The sequence below is a fragment of the Canis lupus genome, chromosome 7 (assembly GCF_003254725.2).
Source record: "Canis lupus dingo isolate Sandy chromosome 7, ASM325472v2, whole genome shotgun sequence".
In the NCBI taxonomy this organism is placed as follows: domain Eukaryota; kingdom Metazoa; phylum Chordata; class Mammalia; order Carnivora; family Canidae; genus Canis; species Canis lupus.
In genome coordinates this window covers 1,144,900-1,161,440 of record NC_064249.1, presented here as the reverse complement: position 1 = coordinate 1,161,440, position 16,541 = coordinate 1,144,900, and the positions used below count along the sequence as shown (strand labels likewise).

General features: G+C 38.3%; 1 protein-coding gene across 2 annotated transcripts in view; it reads left to right on the top strand.

Annotated features, from left to right (window-relative positions):
• IPO9 (importin 9) overlaps positions 1 to 16,541 on the top strand; it is a 58,928-nt gene that overhangs the window by 12,138 nt on the left and 30,249 nt on the right. For both annotated transcript variants that reach the window (XM_025458559.3, XM_049112011.1), the window contains exons 2-6: positions 10,377 to 10,438; positions 10,918 to 11,004; positions 11,786 to 11,987; positions 15,372 to 15,460; positions 16,410 to 16,496. In XM_025458559.3, the coding sequence (XP_025314344.1) occupies positions 10,377 to 10,438; positions 10,918 to 11,004; positions 11,786 to 11,987; positions 15,372 to 15,460; positions 16,410 to 16,496 (527 nt within the window). The remainder of the gene's footprint in view (positions 1 to 10,376; positions 10,439 to 10,917; positions 11,005 to 11,785; positions 11,988 to 15,371; positions 15,461 to 16,409; positions 16,497 to 16,541) is intronic.

Genomic DNA, 16,541 nt, shown 5'->3' with positions numbered 1-16,541 from the left:
ACTGAAAATCATAGTGATACCCCCCCCAGATAAATAATTAAAATGAGACAGTGGAGGGGGCCCAAAATGGAAGTAGTAACATAAACCTAACTGCATTGCAAACGAATAACATGGCTACTATGTTAGAAAAGAATTAACCTAATAAGTAACTTTGGAAAATAGTATTTTGACTTTATATTGTAACATTAAAGTAAAAAAAAAAAAAAACTATATATAAGTTAATGTATCTTTTTCACAAGAGTATGGGTTAATAGTTCTATAATTAGTTTACATGTATACTAGACGGTTAGTTTCAGCTCCGGTTGGTTGTGATCTTGGTGGGTCATGATCTCAGGGTGGTGAGATAAGCCCCACGTTGGCTCTGTGCTTAGCACAGAGCCTGGTTGGAGTTTCTTTCTCCCTCTCTCTCTCTGCCCCTCTCCACTGCGTGCTTGCACATGCACATGCTCTCTCTCTAAAATAAAATCTTTTTTTTAAAAATGAGATTTATCAATGTTGGAGAAAAAGCTTCATCGGGAAAAAAGGAAAAGTAGAATGAACTTTGAAGCATTAGATTGGCATCTGAGGTGGCAATATATGGATGGATGGATGGATGGATGGATGTTTAGGTATACGTTCATCTACATACAGATATTTCCGTGTGCCATTCTCTGAGAAGTCTTAGTTGCAGTGATACCTCAGTAACAAATGAGCACACCTAGCATCCAGATCTTGGTTTTGAAATAGCATTCCCCAATAAAATAAGAAGCAGGGATCCTTGGAGGAAAAGATGATTCCGGGGCTTAGGCAGGGAAAATGCAAGATAAGCCTAGAGTATCTTGTGATACCAGAAGAAAAGGCAATGCTGTAAAAAGGATAGAAGTGTATAGAAGTATATAGGAGCCAAATGAAAGGAGTGCCAATGGCCAAAGTAGAACAATTTGGGAAATAAATGATGATAGTATTGATTTAAAACTGTAGAATAAAATAAACATGAGTCTACACTGGTGTAAAGAAATAATTGGATAAAGAAAGGAGAAGGAACAGTTCATTAGAAAAGAATTGCAGTAAAAGTAAAGACACTAAAAGAAATACAAAAGCACCATTAGGCAAGCAACACAGTAATCATTGTAGACAGGATTTCTTTTTTTTTTTTTTTTTTTTTTTTTTTTGTAGACAGGATTTCAAGTGGGTACTAAAATCAAAGTGTCAGGGTTTAAAAAGAAACAGAATATTAGTATAATCTCAACGTATCTCTCCCAAGATTACTATCAGTCACAAAAAGAAAAACAGTACCTGTACAATGAAGAAACCCATTAGACCCCATATTACCAAGTAGTCATGGTTAACATTTCCAGTAATTTTTCAACATTATGTATTCCCCCAATAGGCTATACTGAGGATACAGCATCACTTCTCTGATATTTTTGCCAAAAATGAATAACCTAAATGTAATTGTGAGGAAACTGAAGTCAAATGCTCATTGAGACACATTCTACAAAGTAACTGATCACTACTCATCAGAAGTGTTCTGGTCATAGAAAAGACAAGAAAAGAATGAGAGAATGTCATGCATTGGAGGAAACTGAAGAGACATAACCAAGTACGTTGTGGGATCTTGGATTGGATCCTGAAACAGAAAAGGGACAGTAAGGGGAAAAAAACTGATGAAATTCTATTCAAGCCCATAGTTTATAGTATTATACCCGTGTTAGTTTCTTGGTTTTGATCATTGAACCACAGTTGTGTAAGTTGTTAATATCAGAGGAATGTGAGTAAAGGATATCCATGTGTCACCTTTTAAGTCTAGAAATTATTTTTTAAAAAAACATATCATGGGGCACCTGGGTTGCTCGGTCGCTGAAGCTTCCAACTCTTGATTTCAGCTCAGGTCATGAAATCGAGCCCTGCATCAGGCTTCGTGCTGAGCGTGGAGCCTGCTAAAGATTCTCTCTCTCCCTCTCCTTCTGCCCCTCCCTCCTTCCCTCTCCAAAAAAAAAAAAAAATTGAAAGAGAGAGAGATTATTTTCAGTAGCTTTTAAGCAGTTTACTTGGATAAGCCTTGAACATGAGACATTGCATGGGTGACTTTTTGCACAAATATCCTTTGGACGGCTATTCCAGTGGAATCCAATTGTGATAGAATTTACTATGGAAAGTAACATTAGTTACAGAGATAGGAAAGCCAAACAACGTATTCATTCTGAGCAATAAAAATAATAATAGCACAATAACTGATTTTTTACAATGTACTCATGGTGGGCAATAAAAATAATAGCACAATATATGATTTTATCTTAGTTATAGAATTTTTATTTTTCTTATGGAAATAACTTCTGAGATCTATTCTCTTAGCAACTTTCAAATATACAGTACAGTATTGTTAACTATAGCTGACGTGCTGTACATTTCTTCCCCATGACTGACTTACTATATAACTGGAATTTTGTACCTTTTGATTCCACCCATTTTGGCCCTCTTCTCCCCACCCACCCCCTTCCCCCCGTGGTCTCTGGCAGCCATACACACATATCATTTTCTTTATCCATTCACCAGTCAGTGGACATTTAGTTTCTTTCCGTATCTTGGCTATTGTAAATAATGCTGCAGTGGACATGGGCATGCGTATATCTTTTGAGTTAGTGTTTTTTCTTTAGATAAAAACCCAGAAGTGAAAGTGCTGGATCATATGGATGTTCTATTTTTAATTTGGGGGGAACCCCCATAGTGGCTGCACCAGTTTACATTCCTGCCAGCAGTGCACCAAGAGTTCCTCTTTCTCCACATCCTCGCCAACACTTGTTATTTCTTGTCTTTTTTATAATATAATGGTATCCTAACAGATGTGTGCTGATATTTCATTGTGGTCCTGATTTGCATTTCCCTGATAATTAACTATGTTGAGCATCTTTTCATGTACCTGTGAGCCATCTGTATGTCTTTAGAAAAATTGTCTATTCAGATACTCTGCTCATTTTTTTTTTTAAGATTTTATTTATTTATTCATGAGAGAGACAGAAAGAGAGAGGCAGAGACACAGGCAGAGGGAGAAGCAGGCTCCATGCAGGGAGCCCAACATGAGACTTGATCCCGGGACTCCAGAATCACGCCCTGGGCCGAAGGCAGGTGCTAAACCACTGGGCCACCCAGAGATCCCATACTCTGCTCATTTTTTAATTGGATTGTTCTTTTGCTGTTGGGCTGTACATGTTCTTTATATATTGGGTATTAATCCCTATCAAACACATGATTTGCAAATATTTTCTCCTGTTTAGTAGGTTGCCTTTTCATTTTGTTAGTGGTTTCCTTTGCTGTGTGGCAGCTTTTTAGATACACAGGCATACTCTGGAAACGTAGGTTCAGTTCCAAATTATGCAATAAAGCACATACTGCAGTGAAGCAAGTCAAATGAATTTTTTTGTTTTCCTCTACATATAAAAGGTAGGCTTATACTGTATACTGTTAAAGTGTAGCATTATGTCTAAAAAACAATGTATCTTAATTAAAAATACCTTATTGCCAAAAAATATTGATCATCATCTGAGGTATTAAGCAAGTCATAATCTTTTTGGTGGTGGAGGGTCTTACCTCTTGTTGCTGGCTGCAGACTGATGAGGACAGGGGATGCTGAAAGTTGGGGCAGCTATGGCAATTTCTTAAAATAAGACAACAGTAAAGTGTTTCATATCAGTTGACTCTTCTTTCCTAATTTCTCTGTAGTATGTGATGCTGTTTTGATAGCATTTTACCCACAGTAGAATTTCTTTCAGAATTAGCCAATCCTCTCAAACCCTGCCACCGCTTTATTAACCCTGTATACTATTCTAAATCCTATGTGGTCATTGCAACAATCTTCACAGCATCTTTACCAGGAGTAGATTCCATTTCTAAAATCCACCTTCTTTTTTCATCCATAAGAAGTAACCATTAAAGTTTATGGTGAGATTGTAGTAATTCAGTCACATCTTTAAGCTCCACCTCGAATTCTAGTTTTCTCACTGTTGCCACCACATCTGCAGTTACTTCCTCCCCTGAAGTCTTAAGCCCTCCTTCAAAGTCATCTATGAGAGTTGGAATCAACTTCTTCTAAACCCCTGTTGGGGTGCCTGGGTGGCTTAGTCGGTTAAGCATCTGCCTTTGGCTCAAGTCATGATCCCAGGGTACTGGGATCAAGCCCCACATGGGGCTCTTTATTCAGATGAGAGCCTGTTTCTCCTCTCCCTCTGCCTGCCGCTCTGCCTACTTGTGCATGTGTGCTGTATAAATAAAATAAATAAAATATTTTTTTAAAAAAAGGAAGAAAAACTTTGAAGCCAAGCAGTGACTTCTCACTAGCTGTGAAAGTCCTAGATGCCATCTTCCAATATGAGGCTGTTTTATCTACATTGAAAATCTGCTGTTTAGTGTAGCCACCTTTATTAATAATGATCTTAGCTAGGCCTTGTGGATAGCTTGCTGTAGCATCTGCATCAGCACTTGCCACTTCACTTTGCACTTTATATTATAGAGACAGCTTCTTTCCTTAAATCTCATGACTTAACCTCTGCTGTTTCAAACTTTTCTTCTGCAGCTTCTTCATTTCTCTCAGCCTTCATAAAATTGAAGAGAGTTAGGGCCTTGCTCTGGATTAGACTTGGCTTAAGGGAATGTTGTGGCTGGTTTGATCTGTCCAGACCACTAAAACTTTCTCCATGTCTGCAATAAAACTATTGTGTATTCACTGGAGTAGCACTTTTAATTTCATTCAAGAACTTTTTCTTTATATTTCACAACCTGGCTAACTGGTGCAGGAGATCCTAGCTTTCAGCCTCTCTTGGCTTTGGATATCCCTTCCTCACCAGGCTTTTTATAGTGTGAGGCATGCACCTCTTCCTTTCACTTGAACGCTTAAGTTAGTGGTTTTTTTTGTTTTTGTTTTTGTTTTTTTTTTTTGTTTTTTTTTTTTTTTAATTCATGAGAAACACAGAGAGAGGCAGAGACACAGGTAGAGGGAGAAGCAGGCTCCCTGCAGGAGCCCGTTGTGGGATTTGATCCTGGGACCCCGGGGTCACGCCCTGGGCCAAAGGCAGGCGCCAAACGGCTGAGCCACCTAGGCATCCCTATTGTATGGTTATTAATTGCCTAATTTCAATATTATTGTGTCTCGGGACTAGGAACACCCAAACAGAGGGAGAGAAGGAAACAGCCAATTAGTAGAGAAATCATAACACATTTATTATTAAGTTCACCATCTTATGTGGACACAGTTTGTGTTGCCACAAAACAATTACAGTAGTAATATCAAAGATCACTGATCACAGATCACTATAATAAATACAATAATGATAATGAAAAAGTTTTAACTATTTTGAGAATTGCCAAAATGTGACGCAGAGACAAAAAGTGAACAAATGCTGTTGAAAACGGCGCTGATAAACTTGCTCAACACAGGGTTGCTCCAGACTTTCAGTCTGTAAAAAAAAATTCAGTACAGTAAAGCAAAGTGCAATGAAACAAAGTATGCCTGTAGTCACTTTTTTTTTTTTTTTTTGAGATTTTATTTATTTGAGAGAGAGCTAGAGAGCACAAGCAAGGAGAGCAGCAGAGGGAGAGAGAAGCAGGCTCCCTGCTGAGCAGGGAGCCTTACGTGGGGCTCAGTCCTAGGACCCAGGGATCATGACCTGAGCTGAAGGCAAACGCTTAAGCAACCAAGTCACTTAGGTGCCCCTGTAGTCCAATATTTGTTTTTGCTTTTGCTGCCTTGCTTTTGGTGCCAACTCCAGAAAACCATTGCTAAGACTGATGTTGTGGAACTTACCACCTATGTTTTCTTCTAGAAGTTTTTATAGTTTCAGGTTTTACATTCAGGTCTTCTAACCCATTTTGAATTAGTTTTATATATGGTATAAGACAGGAGTCCATTCTTTTCTATAAGAAAAGCCATTCTTTTCGCATGGGCTGTCCACTTTTCCCAACACTATTTATTGAAGAAACTGTTCTCCCCATTGTATATGCTTTCCTCGTTTGTCATCAATTAATTGACCATAGGTTTATTTCTACACTCTCTTCTGTTCTATTGATCTATGTGCCTTTATGCCAGTACCATAGAGTTTTGATTATGATAGCTTTGTAAATTAATTTGAAATCAGGAATGTTGGGACACCTGGATGGCTCAGTGGTTGAGCGTCTGCCTTCAGCCCAGGGCGTGATCCTGGTGTCCCGGGATTGAGTCCCACATAGGGCTCTCTGCATGGAGCCTGCGTCTCCCTCTGCCTGTGTCTCTCCTTCTCTGTCTCTTTCATGAAAAAATAAATAAAATCTTAAAAAGAATCAGGGATGGCTCTAGCTTTGTTCTTGCTCAATATTGCTTTGGCCATTTGGAGTTTCTCGTGGTTCCATACAAATTTAAGGATTGTTCTATTTCTGTGAAAAACGCCATTGGAATTTTGATAGGAATTGCCACAATAATTGATTTTTAAAGTTTTACTATGTGCCATATATGGTTCTCACAGGGTTGCTTGATAATTTGATACCATTCTCCTCATTTTGTAGATGAGAAAATGGGTTTACAAAAGATAAATAACTTGCCTCAACTCAGACATAGTAGTTTCAGGATTTGAGCCTAAACTTGCCTAATTCCAGAACTCATGCTCTTAACCTCACTGATCTCCCTCCAAAAGGGAATGATGTACCTGTTGTAACCTGTGCACCTACCACAACCAAACACATCTGAAAAACTACCATTTGTTCTCCAAAAACAGCACTATACCATAGGAATAAAAGTTATACAGGTGAAATTTTAAATCTTCTAAAAGCTGTATTGAAAAGGTAAAAATAATTTTTTTTATTTTTTTTAAGATTTTATTTATTTATTCATAGAGACAGAGAGAGAGAGAGAGAGAGAGGCAGAGACACAGGCAGAGGGAGAAGCAGGCATCTATACAGAGAGCCTGATGTGGGACTCGATCCAGGGTCTCCAGGATCACGCCCTGGGCTGCAGGCGGCGCTAAACCGCTGCGCCACCAGGGCTGCCCTAAAAATAATTTTTTAAACTGTATTTAACCTAATGTGTGCAAAATATCATTTCACTATGTAATCAATGTAAACATTACTAAAAATTTTGCGTTATTTTGTTTTCATACTAAGTTTGCAGCTTGGTATATGTTTTACATTTACACTGCATGTCAATCCTCACTAGCCACATTTCAGGAAACTGGTATCCACTTGGAGGTAATGGCTACCATGTTGGATAGTATAGCCCTAGAATGTCAAGTGTGACAATTATGATGCAATCCTGGTCTAACATTCTTCTTCCTCATTTGAAAATCGACTCTTACCTTACTCTTACTCTTACCCTTTAGAAGTGTAAATTAAATTTAATTTTTTTTATTTTTGTAGTAAAACACACAACACAAAATTTACCATTTTAATCATCTCTAAGTGCACACAGTTGAATAGCATTTAATACATTCATATTGTTGTGCACCTGTCACCACCATCCGTTCCCATAATTCTATTCATTCATCTTGTGAAAGTGTAAGCCCATTAAATAATAATTATTTCCAAAAAAAATAATAATAATAATAATAATAATAATATATTATTTCCCCGTTCCCACCCCCTGGGCAACCTCTGTATTTGTATTTTGTTTTTTTGGGTTTTTTTTGTATTTGTATTTTGACTACTCTAAGTACCTCAGATCAATAGAATCATACAGTATTTGTCCTTTTATGACTAACATATTTTGTTTAGCATAATGTCCTCAAGGTTCACCTATTTTAGCAGTTGTAGCGTATTGCAAAATATCTTTCTTTTGAAGGCTGGGTGATACTGCATTGTATGTATACACCACATTTTATCTGCTCATCTGTGGATAGACTCATGGATTGCTTCCATCTTTTGGCTATTGTGGATAATGCTACTATGAACATAGGTGAACAAATACCTCTTCAAGACCCTGCTTTCAGTTCTTTGGTTATATACCCAGAAGTGGAATTTGCTAGATCATATAATGATTCCTTTTTTTTTTTTTTTTTTTTTTTTGAGGAACCACTGTATTATTTGCACAGCAGCTGCCATTTTACATTCCAACCAATAGTGTATAAACATTCCAATTTCTCTACATCCTCCCCAGTACTTCTGTTGTTCTGATAATAGCTATTCTAAGGAGTGTGTGGTAGCATCTCAGAGTTTTAATTTGCATTTCCCTAATGATTAGCAACGTTGAGTATCTTTTCAGGTGCTTATTTGCCATTTTCTTTCTTTCTTGGAGAAATGCCTGTTTAAGTCCTGTGCCCATTTTTGAATTGAGTTATTTGTTTTGTTGTTGAATTTTAGTTCTCTGTATGTTTTGGATATTAATCCCTTATCAGATAAGTGATTTATTTTTTTGGAAAAATTTTTTGCTTATTAAATAAACTCTGCCCCCAACATTTGCTCAAACCCATGACCCCGACATGAGGAATCACATGCTCTACCAACTGAGCCAGTAGGATGTCCCCTCTTAACAGATAAATGATTTATAAATTTTTTTTTCAATCTTGTGGGTTGCCTTTTCACTCTATTGATATTGGGTTTTTTGTCTGTTCTGTTTCGTTTTGTTTTTTAAAGATTTTATTTATTTGAGAGAGAAAGAGTGCAAGAGGACAGGTGGGGGAGGAGGCTGAGAGAGGGAAAAGCCAGCTTAATCAGGGAGCCCGATCTGATGTAGGGCTCAAACCCAGGACACAGGATCATGACCTGAGCAGAAGGTAGATGCTTCATAACCGAGCAACACAGACACATCCGTTTTGTTTTTGAGAGAGAGCGAGAGAGAGCACATGTGTATATACAGGCATCCAAGAGAGAGGGGGAGCAGAGGGACAGGGGAGAGTAAGAATCTTAAGCAGGCTCCACACTCAGCTCAGAGCCGAGACTCTCACAGCTGAGATCACGATTTGAGCCAAAAACAAGAGTCAGACAGGACTGACTAAGCCACTCAGACGCAATGGTTTTTTTTGATACTCAAAATTTTTTAATTTTTATGAAGTCTGACTTGTGTATTTTTCTTGTTTTCTGTGCCTTTGGTGTCATATATAAGAAACCATTGCCAAATCTAAGGTCAAAGCTTTTGTCATATATTTTCTTCTAAGAGTTTAATTGTTCTAGGTCTCACATTTAGGTCCCTGATCCATTTTGATTTAATTTTTGTATGTAGTATTTGGTAAGGCCCCAACTTCATTACCTTGCCTGTGGATATCCAGTTTTCCCAACATTTGTTGAGAAACTGTCCTTTCCCCACTGCATGATCTTGGCATCCTTGTCAAAAATCATTTGACCATATATGTGAGGGTATGTTTCTGAGCTCTCTATTCTGTTCATTGGTGTATGTGTATATATCTGCCTTTATGCCAGTACCACATTGTTTTGATTACTATAGATTTGTACTAAGTTTTGAAATCAGGAAGTGTGAGTCCTCCAGTTTTGGTCTTTTTTTTTTTTTTTTTTTTTAAATCAAGATTATCTTGGCTTGAGATTGGTTATGAATTTTGAGATTCCATATGAATTTGGGGATAAGTTTCTGTTTCTGAAAAAAAAATAATTGAAATTTTGATATGGATTCCATTGAAGGATCTAAATTTTAATGTAGGAGTAAGAATTGTTTCTAGTTTCTCAATATGCATTTTGAGTTTACTGCTCACATTGCTTATTGGAAACTGTTTGCTTTTAACAGTTATATTTTTAGGACTAAACCTGTTAAAGCCAGACTTTCTTAGACTTAATTATGTCTTATCTGGTAGTGTTTGTCATGGCAACTCCTGAAATCTCACCTTTTAATTTTTCTTTGGGGTTAGATAGTACTCATTTTCTTTCTCTCTTTCTGCCTTTCTCTTTCTCTCTCTTTCTCTTCTTTCTTTCTTTCTTTCTTTCTTCTCTTTCTTCTCTTTCTTCTCTTTCTTCTCTTTCTTCTCTTTCTAGACACAGAGAGAGGCAGAGACACAGGCAGAGGGAGAAGCAGGCTCCACACAGGAAGCCTGATGTGAGGACTCCATCTCAGGACCCCCGGGATCACACCCTAAGCCAAAGGCAGACACTCAACCGCTGAGCCATCCAGGCGTCCCTCATTTTCAATTAGATACTACATTCATTGGTCTAAGAGGAAGGTGTTGCCATCTTGGAAGAGAAGATGGTTGGAAGAGCTATGAAGTGATTGGAGAAAATGAAAGCATTGGAACTATTCATTGTGAGCAGCCATGTCCTGCAGGCCAACCTGTTTCTCTTACTTAGAAGAACCAATCTGAGCAGTTGTCAGCACTTTTAGAAACAATAAATCAGTCTCCTTTCTGAAAGCTTTCTTACTGGCATCAGGATTAAAGCTCAGTATATTCCTATGGCTTTCCTGGGTGCTTTTAGACTCACAATAAAATTTTCTCTTTCAGAATTTGGTGTTCACCTAGCAGAGCTGACCGTAGATCCCCAGGGAGCACTGGCAATCCGTCAGGTAAGTTCACACTGATTGGCCCAATTTATAAGTAATTTCCTTTTTTATCTGGTAGTGAAACTTTCTTATTGGAAAGAGAAAGAATAAGACTGATTTACAAATAACCTAGGATTTTGTACTAGATTTAGATACACCTCAAATGGGATCCCTGGGTGGCGCAGCGGTTTGGCGCCTGCCTTTGGCCCAGGGCGCGATCCTGGAGACTCGGGATCGAATCCCACGTCGGGCTCCCGGTGCATGGAGCCTGCTTCTCCCTCTGCCTGTGTCTCTGCCTCTCTCTCTCTCACTGTGTGCCTATCATAAATAAATAAAAAATAAAATTAAAAAAAAAAAAAAAAGATACACCTCAAATGATATTAGGCCATATATATATATATATATATATATATGATATATATATGAAAAATCATATATATATGATTTTTATATATGAAGAAAGTCTTTTTCTTACTGTACCACTTGGCTTATTCTCTTTGCAGCTGGCATCAGTCATTTTGAAGCAATATGTGGAAACTCACTGGTGTGCCCAATCAGAGAAGTTTAGGCCTCCTGAAACTACAGAAAGGGTAAGGAGAGGTATTTGATTAGTCTTCCTATAGAGATTTGAGGAGCTGTCTTAAGAAATTTAGGAGCGGTCTTCATTGTTTGACAACATGGGGCAATGAAAATACTAGGTAGAAAAGATTGATTCATAGCTGGCATTATGGGAAGCATGCTACAGGTAAGAGAGCTTGAGTATCAGACTGACATGTTCAAATTCCAGTTCTGCCTTTTTTTACTAGCTATGAAAATACCAGAAAAGCCTTTTAACTTCTAAGCTTCAATTTCCTAAATATCTAAAATTAGAATTAAAATTCCAACTTCAAAGAGTTGTTTGAAGATTAAATGAAATAATGTTTCTACTTAGTACAGCACTATGCAGCCATTCTGGATGCCCAAGAAATTTTGAGGTATAAGGTCTAGGGCAATGCTGTCCATTGGCACTTTCTGCAGTTATGCAAATATTCCGTATCTATTTTGTCTGGGGCAGTAACTACTGGCCACATATGGGTATTGAGCCCTTAAAATGTAGCTGATGAAACTGAGGAACTGAATTTTTTACTTCATTTCATTCTAAGTAATTTAAATTTAATAAAGGACCACAGGTAGCTGATGGCTGCTGTAATGGACAGCATAAGTTTAGGGATCACAGATGAACTCTGAATGATTTATCAAATTTGTGTATTGGAGTTTTTGATAGATACGCAGTATTTTGTGTGTATTGTTTTTCCAGCACATAAACTGGATAGAACTCTGCCAGTCGCTTATAACCTGATCTAATGGCAGGTGGGTTTTTCTCCTCTGCAGGCAAAAATTGTTATCCGGGAGCTATTGCCCAATGGGTTGAGAGAATCAATAAGTAAGGTGCGCTCCAGTGTGGCCTATGCAGTGTCAGCCATCGCCCACTGGGACTGGCCCGAAGCCTGGCCGCAGCTCTTTAACCTGCTCATGGAGATGTTGGTGAGCGGAGACTTAAATGCAGTCCATGGAGCCATGCGTGTGCTGACAGGTATCAGAAGTTTTTCCCTAGTGTTGGTACTGGGATCCCAAGAAAACTTACTAGAGGCTGCGGGATGGAATGGCTCAGACCAAAAGAACGGAAATTTATGGCTCTTCCCAATCCTCCTCCTCCCCCTAGGTTTTTGTTTTGTTTTGTTTTTTAAGAATTTATTTATTTATTCGTGAGAGACACAGGCAGAGGGAGAAGCAGTCTCCATGCAGGGAGCCTGACATGGGACTCGATCCCAGGTCTCCAGGATCAGGCCCTGGGCTGAAGGTGATGCTAAACCGCTGTGCCACCTGGGCTGCCCCTCCCCCTAGTTTTTATCTCCATGTCTATACTCCCACTCCCTTGACTCTGTCCAGGGAATTAAGTTGGTTAGGTATTTCTACTACTCTGAAAACCACTTAAGGATAGAGTAATTGCATAGTAGTTAAGGACTCAGATTTCAATTAATATTCTGGTTTTACCTTGACCCAGGTTACTTAGTCTCTTGAGCCTGAGTTTCCTTGTATCTAAAATGAAGATAGACCTGAAGGGGTCTTTTGGTAAGTTTAAATGAGCTAAATCTATAGAAATTATTTAGCATAATAACTGACATGAGGTAAGCACTCTAAATTTTAGCTATTGTAATTATCATTATATTAATTTTCAACTTAGTTCAAGGCAAATTTAAGAATAGTCAAAATTTTACAGGAATATAAGAAAGAAGTTAAAAACAGCATAGCTATATAATTCTGACCTTCATTTGGTTAAAACAGCATAGCTATATAATTCTGACCTTCATTTGGTCAAATTAGATAATGTAGAATTTAGTATCTCTTCTTTCTGTTCTAAGAAGGTAATAAAAATATTTGAAGAAAAATACTTTTAGTCTGAGGAGATTTGGTGAATATCTTGTCTAAGCTTGATTAATTTGTTAATTCCCAGAACCTGAATTTTCTAGTCTTGTGAGTTCTGCTCTGCTTCCTAACTAGATGAAGTCACTCCTGTTTTGCCTTCAAGGAATTACCTGGACATTAGCTGCCTCCTATTGATCTTTTAGAAGTTGTATTTCTCCTCAGTTTGTGAGGGGAGCTTGTGAAATGTTGGCCTATATCTTCTTTCTGTATGCCCGGCTAGCTTACCTGAAATGTATTCCTACCTAGTTATGAACACCATTTCTTCTTTTTCTTGACTCTCAGCTTATTGAACTTAGCATCTGATCCCATTTTTACTAATCCATGTTTTACTGATCAATTCTCTGTCCAAAAACAAATTCCTGATCTCCTTTTGTTTTAGACCTCCTCTTCCCAGGTCTTGGCTGCCTTTTTGAACTACCGCTTTATTCTTACTGATTATCTGTGATAGGTGCTTGGAGTATAGAGCAGACTTACCAAAAAGATGAAAACGTTTCTTCAGATTTTTACTTCCCTGCTTATTACTTTCCTTCTCTTGTATAACTCATTATTCAGATGATTTCATATTCCCCTCTCTGTGGAATCAAGCATCTAGGGTTCTTTATGTACAGCTTCATGGTGCCAGAATATCAGATAACACATGTTTTCTACCAAGGAAAAAAAGCATGTTCCCCTCCAGTCTTCCAACCCAAAGTTCAGCTCTTTTAAAAACCCGAAGGAGAAAGGCAGTTGTACATTTATCGTAGTTGGATACTGTAGAACCATCATTGTGCTTGACTAAGGAAATCACTGTTCAGTGAGATCACTTTTCTGTCAGCCACAGGGAAAGAACTATGGGGGAAATGGGTATTGTTTTATATTGAAGTCAGCAGACATGGGATGGATAGCTGCCAACCTCCATTCCCAGATAGCTGTTTCACATATTTTCAAATGAGGATAGACAGTGTTCTCAGAACAGCAGCTCCAGCGTGCATGAAGATGGCAGGACATGGTGCATGGACAGGATCCCAGTAGGAGAATGAGACTGATTTTCCTGGTTTTTTTTTTTTTATTTTTTTCTTTTTTTTTAAGATACTATATACTTTTTTAAGCCTTTAGTAAGCTTTCTGTTAAGCTTATCTATTTATAAATGAGAACTAACACTAATGATGTGAAGGAAATGCAAACATAGCAGCTAAGGATTAAAATATTTGACCACAGGTACAACTTTTTCTTTAGTGTCAAAAGAAGTTTGGAGATTGAGATATTTCCAGCGCCCCACACCTTTTCTGACTTGCTGAGTAACCTCAGAAAACTTACTTTGGGCTTGAGCTTATAGAGTGTTAATGAATTGAGACTACTAGGAAGGATTATAGGAGAGTAAAAAATGTGATTGAGCCCTTTATTAGTAGAATATGTTAAACTGCAATTTTGATAAAACTTGTTTTCATTAATATGCTATACATCACATTTGTTTGAACTAATTTCTTTGGATTTTGAATTTCTGAATGAAATAGAACACTCATTTTATTCAGAGCTCAGAATTTATTCTTCAGGAGGAAACCAAACTAGTAAAGAAGACTCAGTCTTGAATATTTGATCTTCATTTGACTTCTGGTGATTGATATTGCCCAGAATTTGTGGAGTATATTAACCTTGAAATGCTGACATGCATTTCCAGTTGTAGATCATCCTGAAAAGTGTCCCAGTGATTAGCTCCATTTCTACGGTGATAATGTAGAATTGCCAGGGAAAAGCAGTAGTTAAAGTGAACAAACAGTGGAACTCAAGAGCTTGTATTCCACAGATTAACATGAGAAACCCAGGGTCCTTCATGCTGTCTCAGTGCCTTATGCGGAAAGTAAAGAGAAAGACACAACCTTTATTTCCCTCACCTTCTTAAAGTCTCATTTCATGAATAGGTTGTTTTTTGCCACATTCATACGGTAGAAATCCCTTCTGTTCCGATGAGCAGCAGCCTCTGACTTCTCGGTCAGTAAATGTCATTCACTGGGAAGAGTAATGTATACAGAGTGGAGTTGAAGCCTAGTAAGGCTGCATGTATTTTATTATGTGCGTCAAAACATCTTGCCAAGGGAGAATATTGGAAATGGAAACCAAGGTAAGATGCCTCAAAGTGTACCTGGATATTGACGATCAGGCATAAATTACATTAATACAGGATTTCCCTAAGGTGACCTTACAAGGACTTTTACACAGCTCTTAAAGATTTTCTTTCAATGTGTTTTTTTCTTTCAATATTTATATAAGATTTTTTTTCTCGATCATATGTATTTTCCTTTATCTTTGTTGTTCTCTTTCCCCTTCTTCTTTTTTTTTTTTCTCTTTCCCCTTCTAACAAATAATAATTCTTGCAACTTTTCCTTCCCCAGGATGAGACCACCAGGCCAATAATGTCTTTACCTGTACTGCCACTTCAGAGCAGTTTGAAAATTTTCCCCCTTACGTTTTTATAAAGCAGTATTTTTCTTACCATTTCGCTTTTCCTTTGTAGAATTCACTCGAGAAGTAACAGACACCCAGATGCCACTTGTTGCTCCTGTCATTCTCCCAGAGATGTATAAGATCTTCACGATGGCCGAGGTATGAAGTGTCTGCTCCAAGATCGGAGCGAGTAAGAGCTGCTCAGATACTGGTCAGCCTCCACAGGTCATGAGGGAGACTGTTGTTTTTGCTGCCAGTCCCCAAATCTGGAGGCTATAACTGACAGAGATCTGAGTTTGGATTAACCTTAGATCTTTCACTTAATGAGCGCAAGGGGGGATCCCTGGGTGGCGCAGTGGTTTGGCGCCTGCCTTTGGCCCAGGGCGCGATCCTGGAGACCCGGGATCGAGTCCCACGTCAGGCTCCCGGTGCATGGAGCCTGCTTCTCCCTCTGCCTATGTCTCTGCCTCTCTCTCTCTTTCTTTGTGTGACTATCATAAATAAATAAAAAATTTAAAAAAGTAAATAAATAAGCACAAGGGCCAGGCTTTGGTAACAGAATGAAATAGCATCTGCATTATTTCTTCACATATCTCCTTCCTCCTGGCATCCTGCAACCCTGTGCTGCCTCTAGCCTCTCGTTGAGGTGGCCACCTAAGCTTGTTCACCTCAGGTAAATGTGTGCAAGGACCCTATAACTGCATTACCCATAATAGACCAATAATATATATACAGTATAAACTATGAGTGCCTGATGGGTAATGTTTTAACCTCCCTACTCTTCTCTGCTGCCAGCCAGCGGTCTGTGTTTGGAAAAAATACATTGACTGTTTTGAGATTTCAAGCAGCACCCTGCGTAATATTTTTAATAGAATGAGCTCACAGAGGCCTACGTATAAGGCTAATTCCACTGAGTTCTAACATTTTGCTAGCTTTTATTCTCTGAATTACAGGAGAAATCTGTCCTGGATATGAGTAGATGATGTTTTCCATCTCTCTAGGGAAGCCAATCCCATGTCAGTATTTAGAAGTGGTAGTTTTTCTTCTAGTCACGGATAATGCAGACACAGACATGCCTATCTCATGGCTATGCTGTAACTTTTTGCAGGTGTATGGTATTCGAACCCGTTCCCGAGCAGTGGAGATTTTTACCACTTGTGCCCATATGATCTGTAACATGGAGGAACTAGAAAAGGTAAAGGAAGCCTTTGTGTCAGTAACAGACTTCATGCTTAAAAAT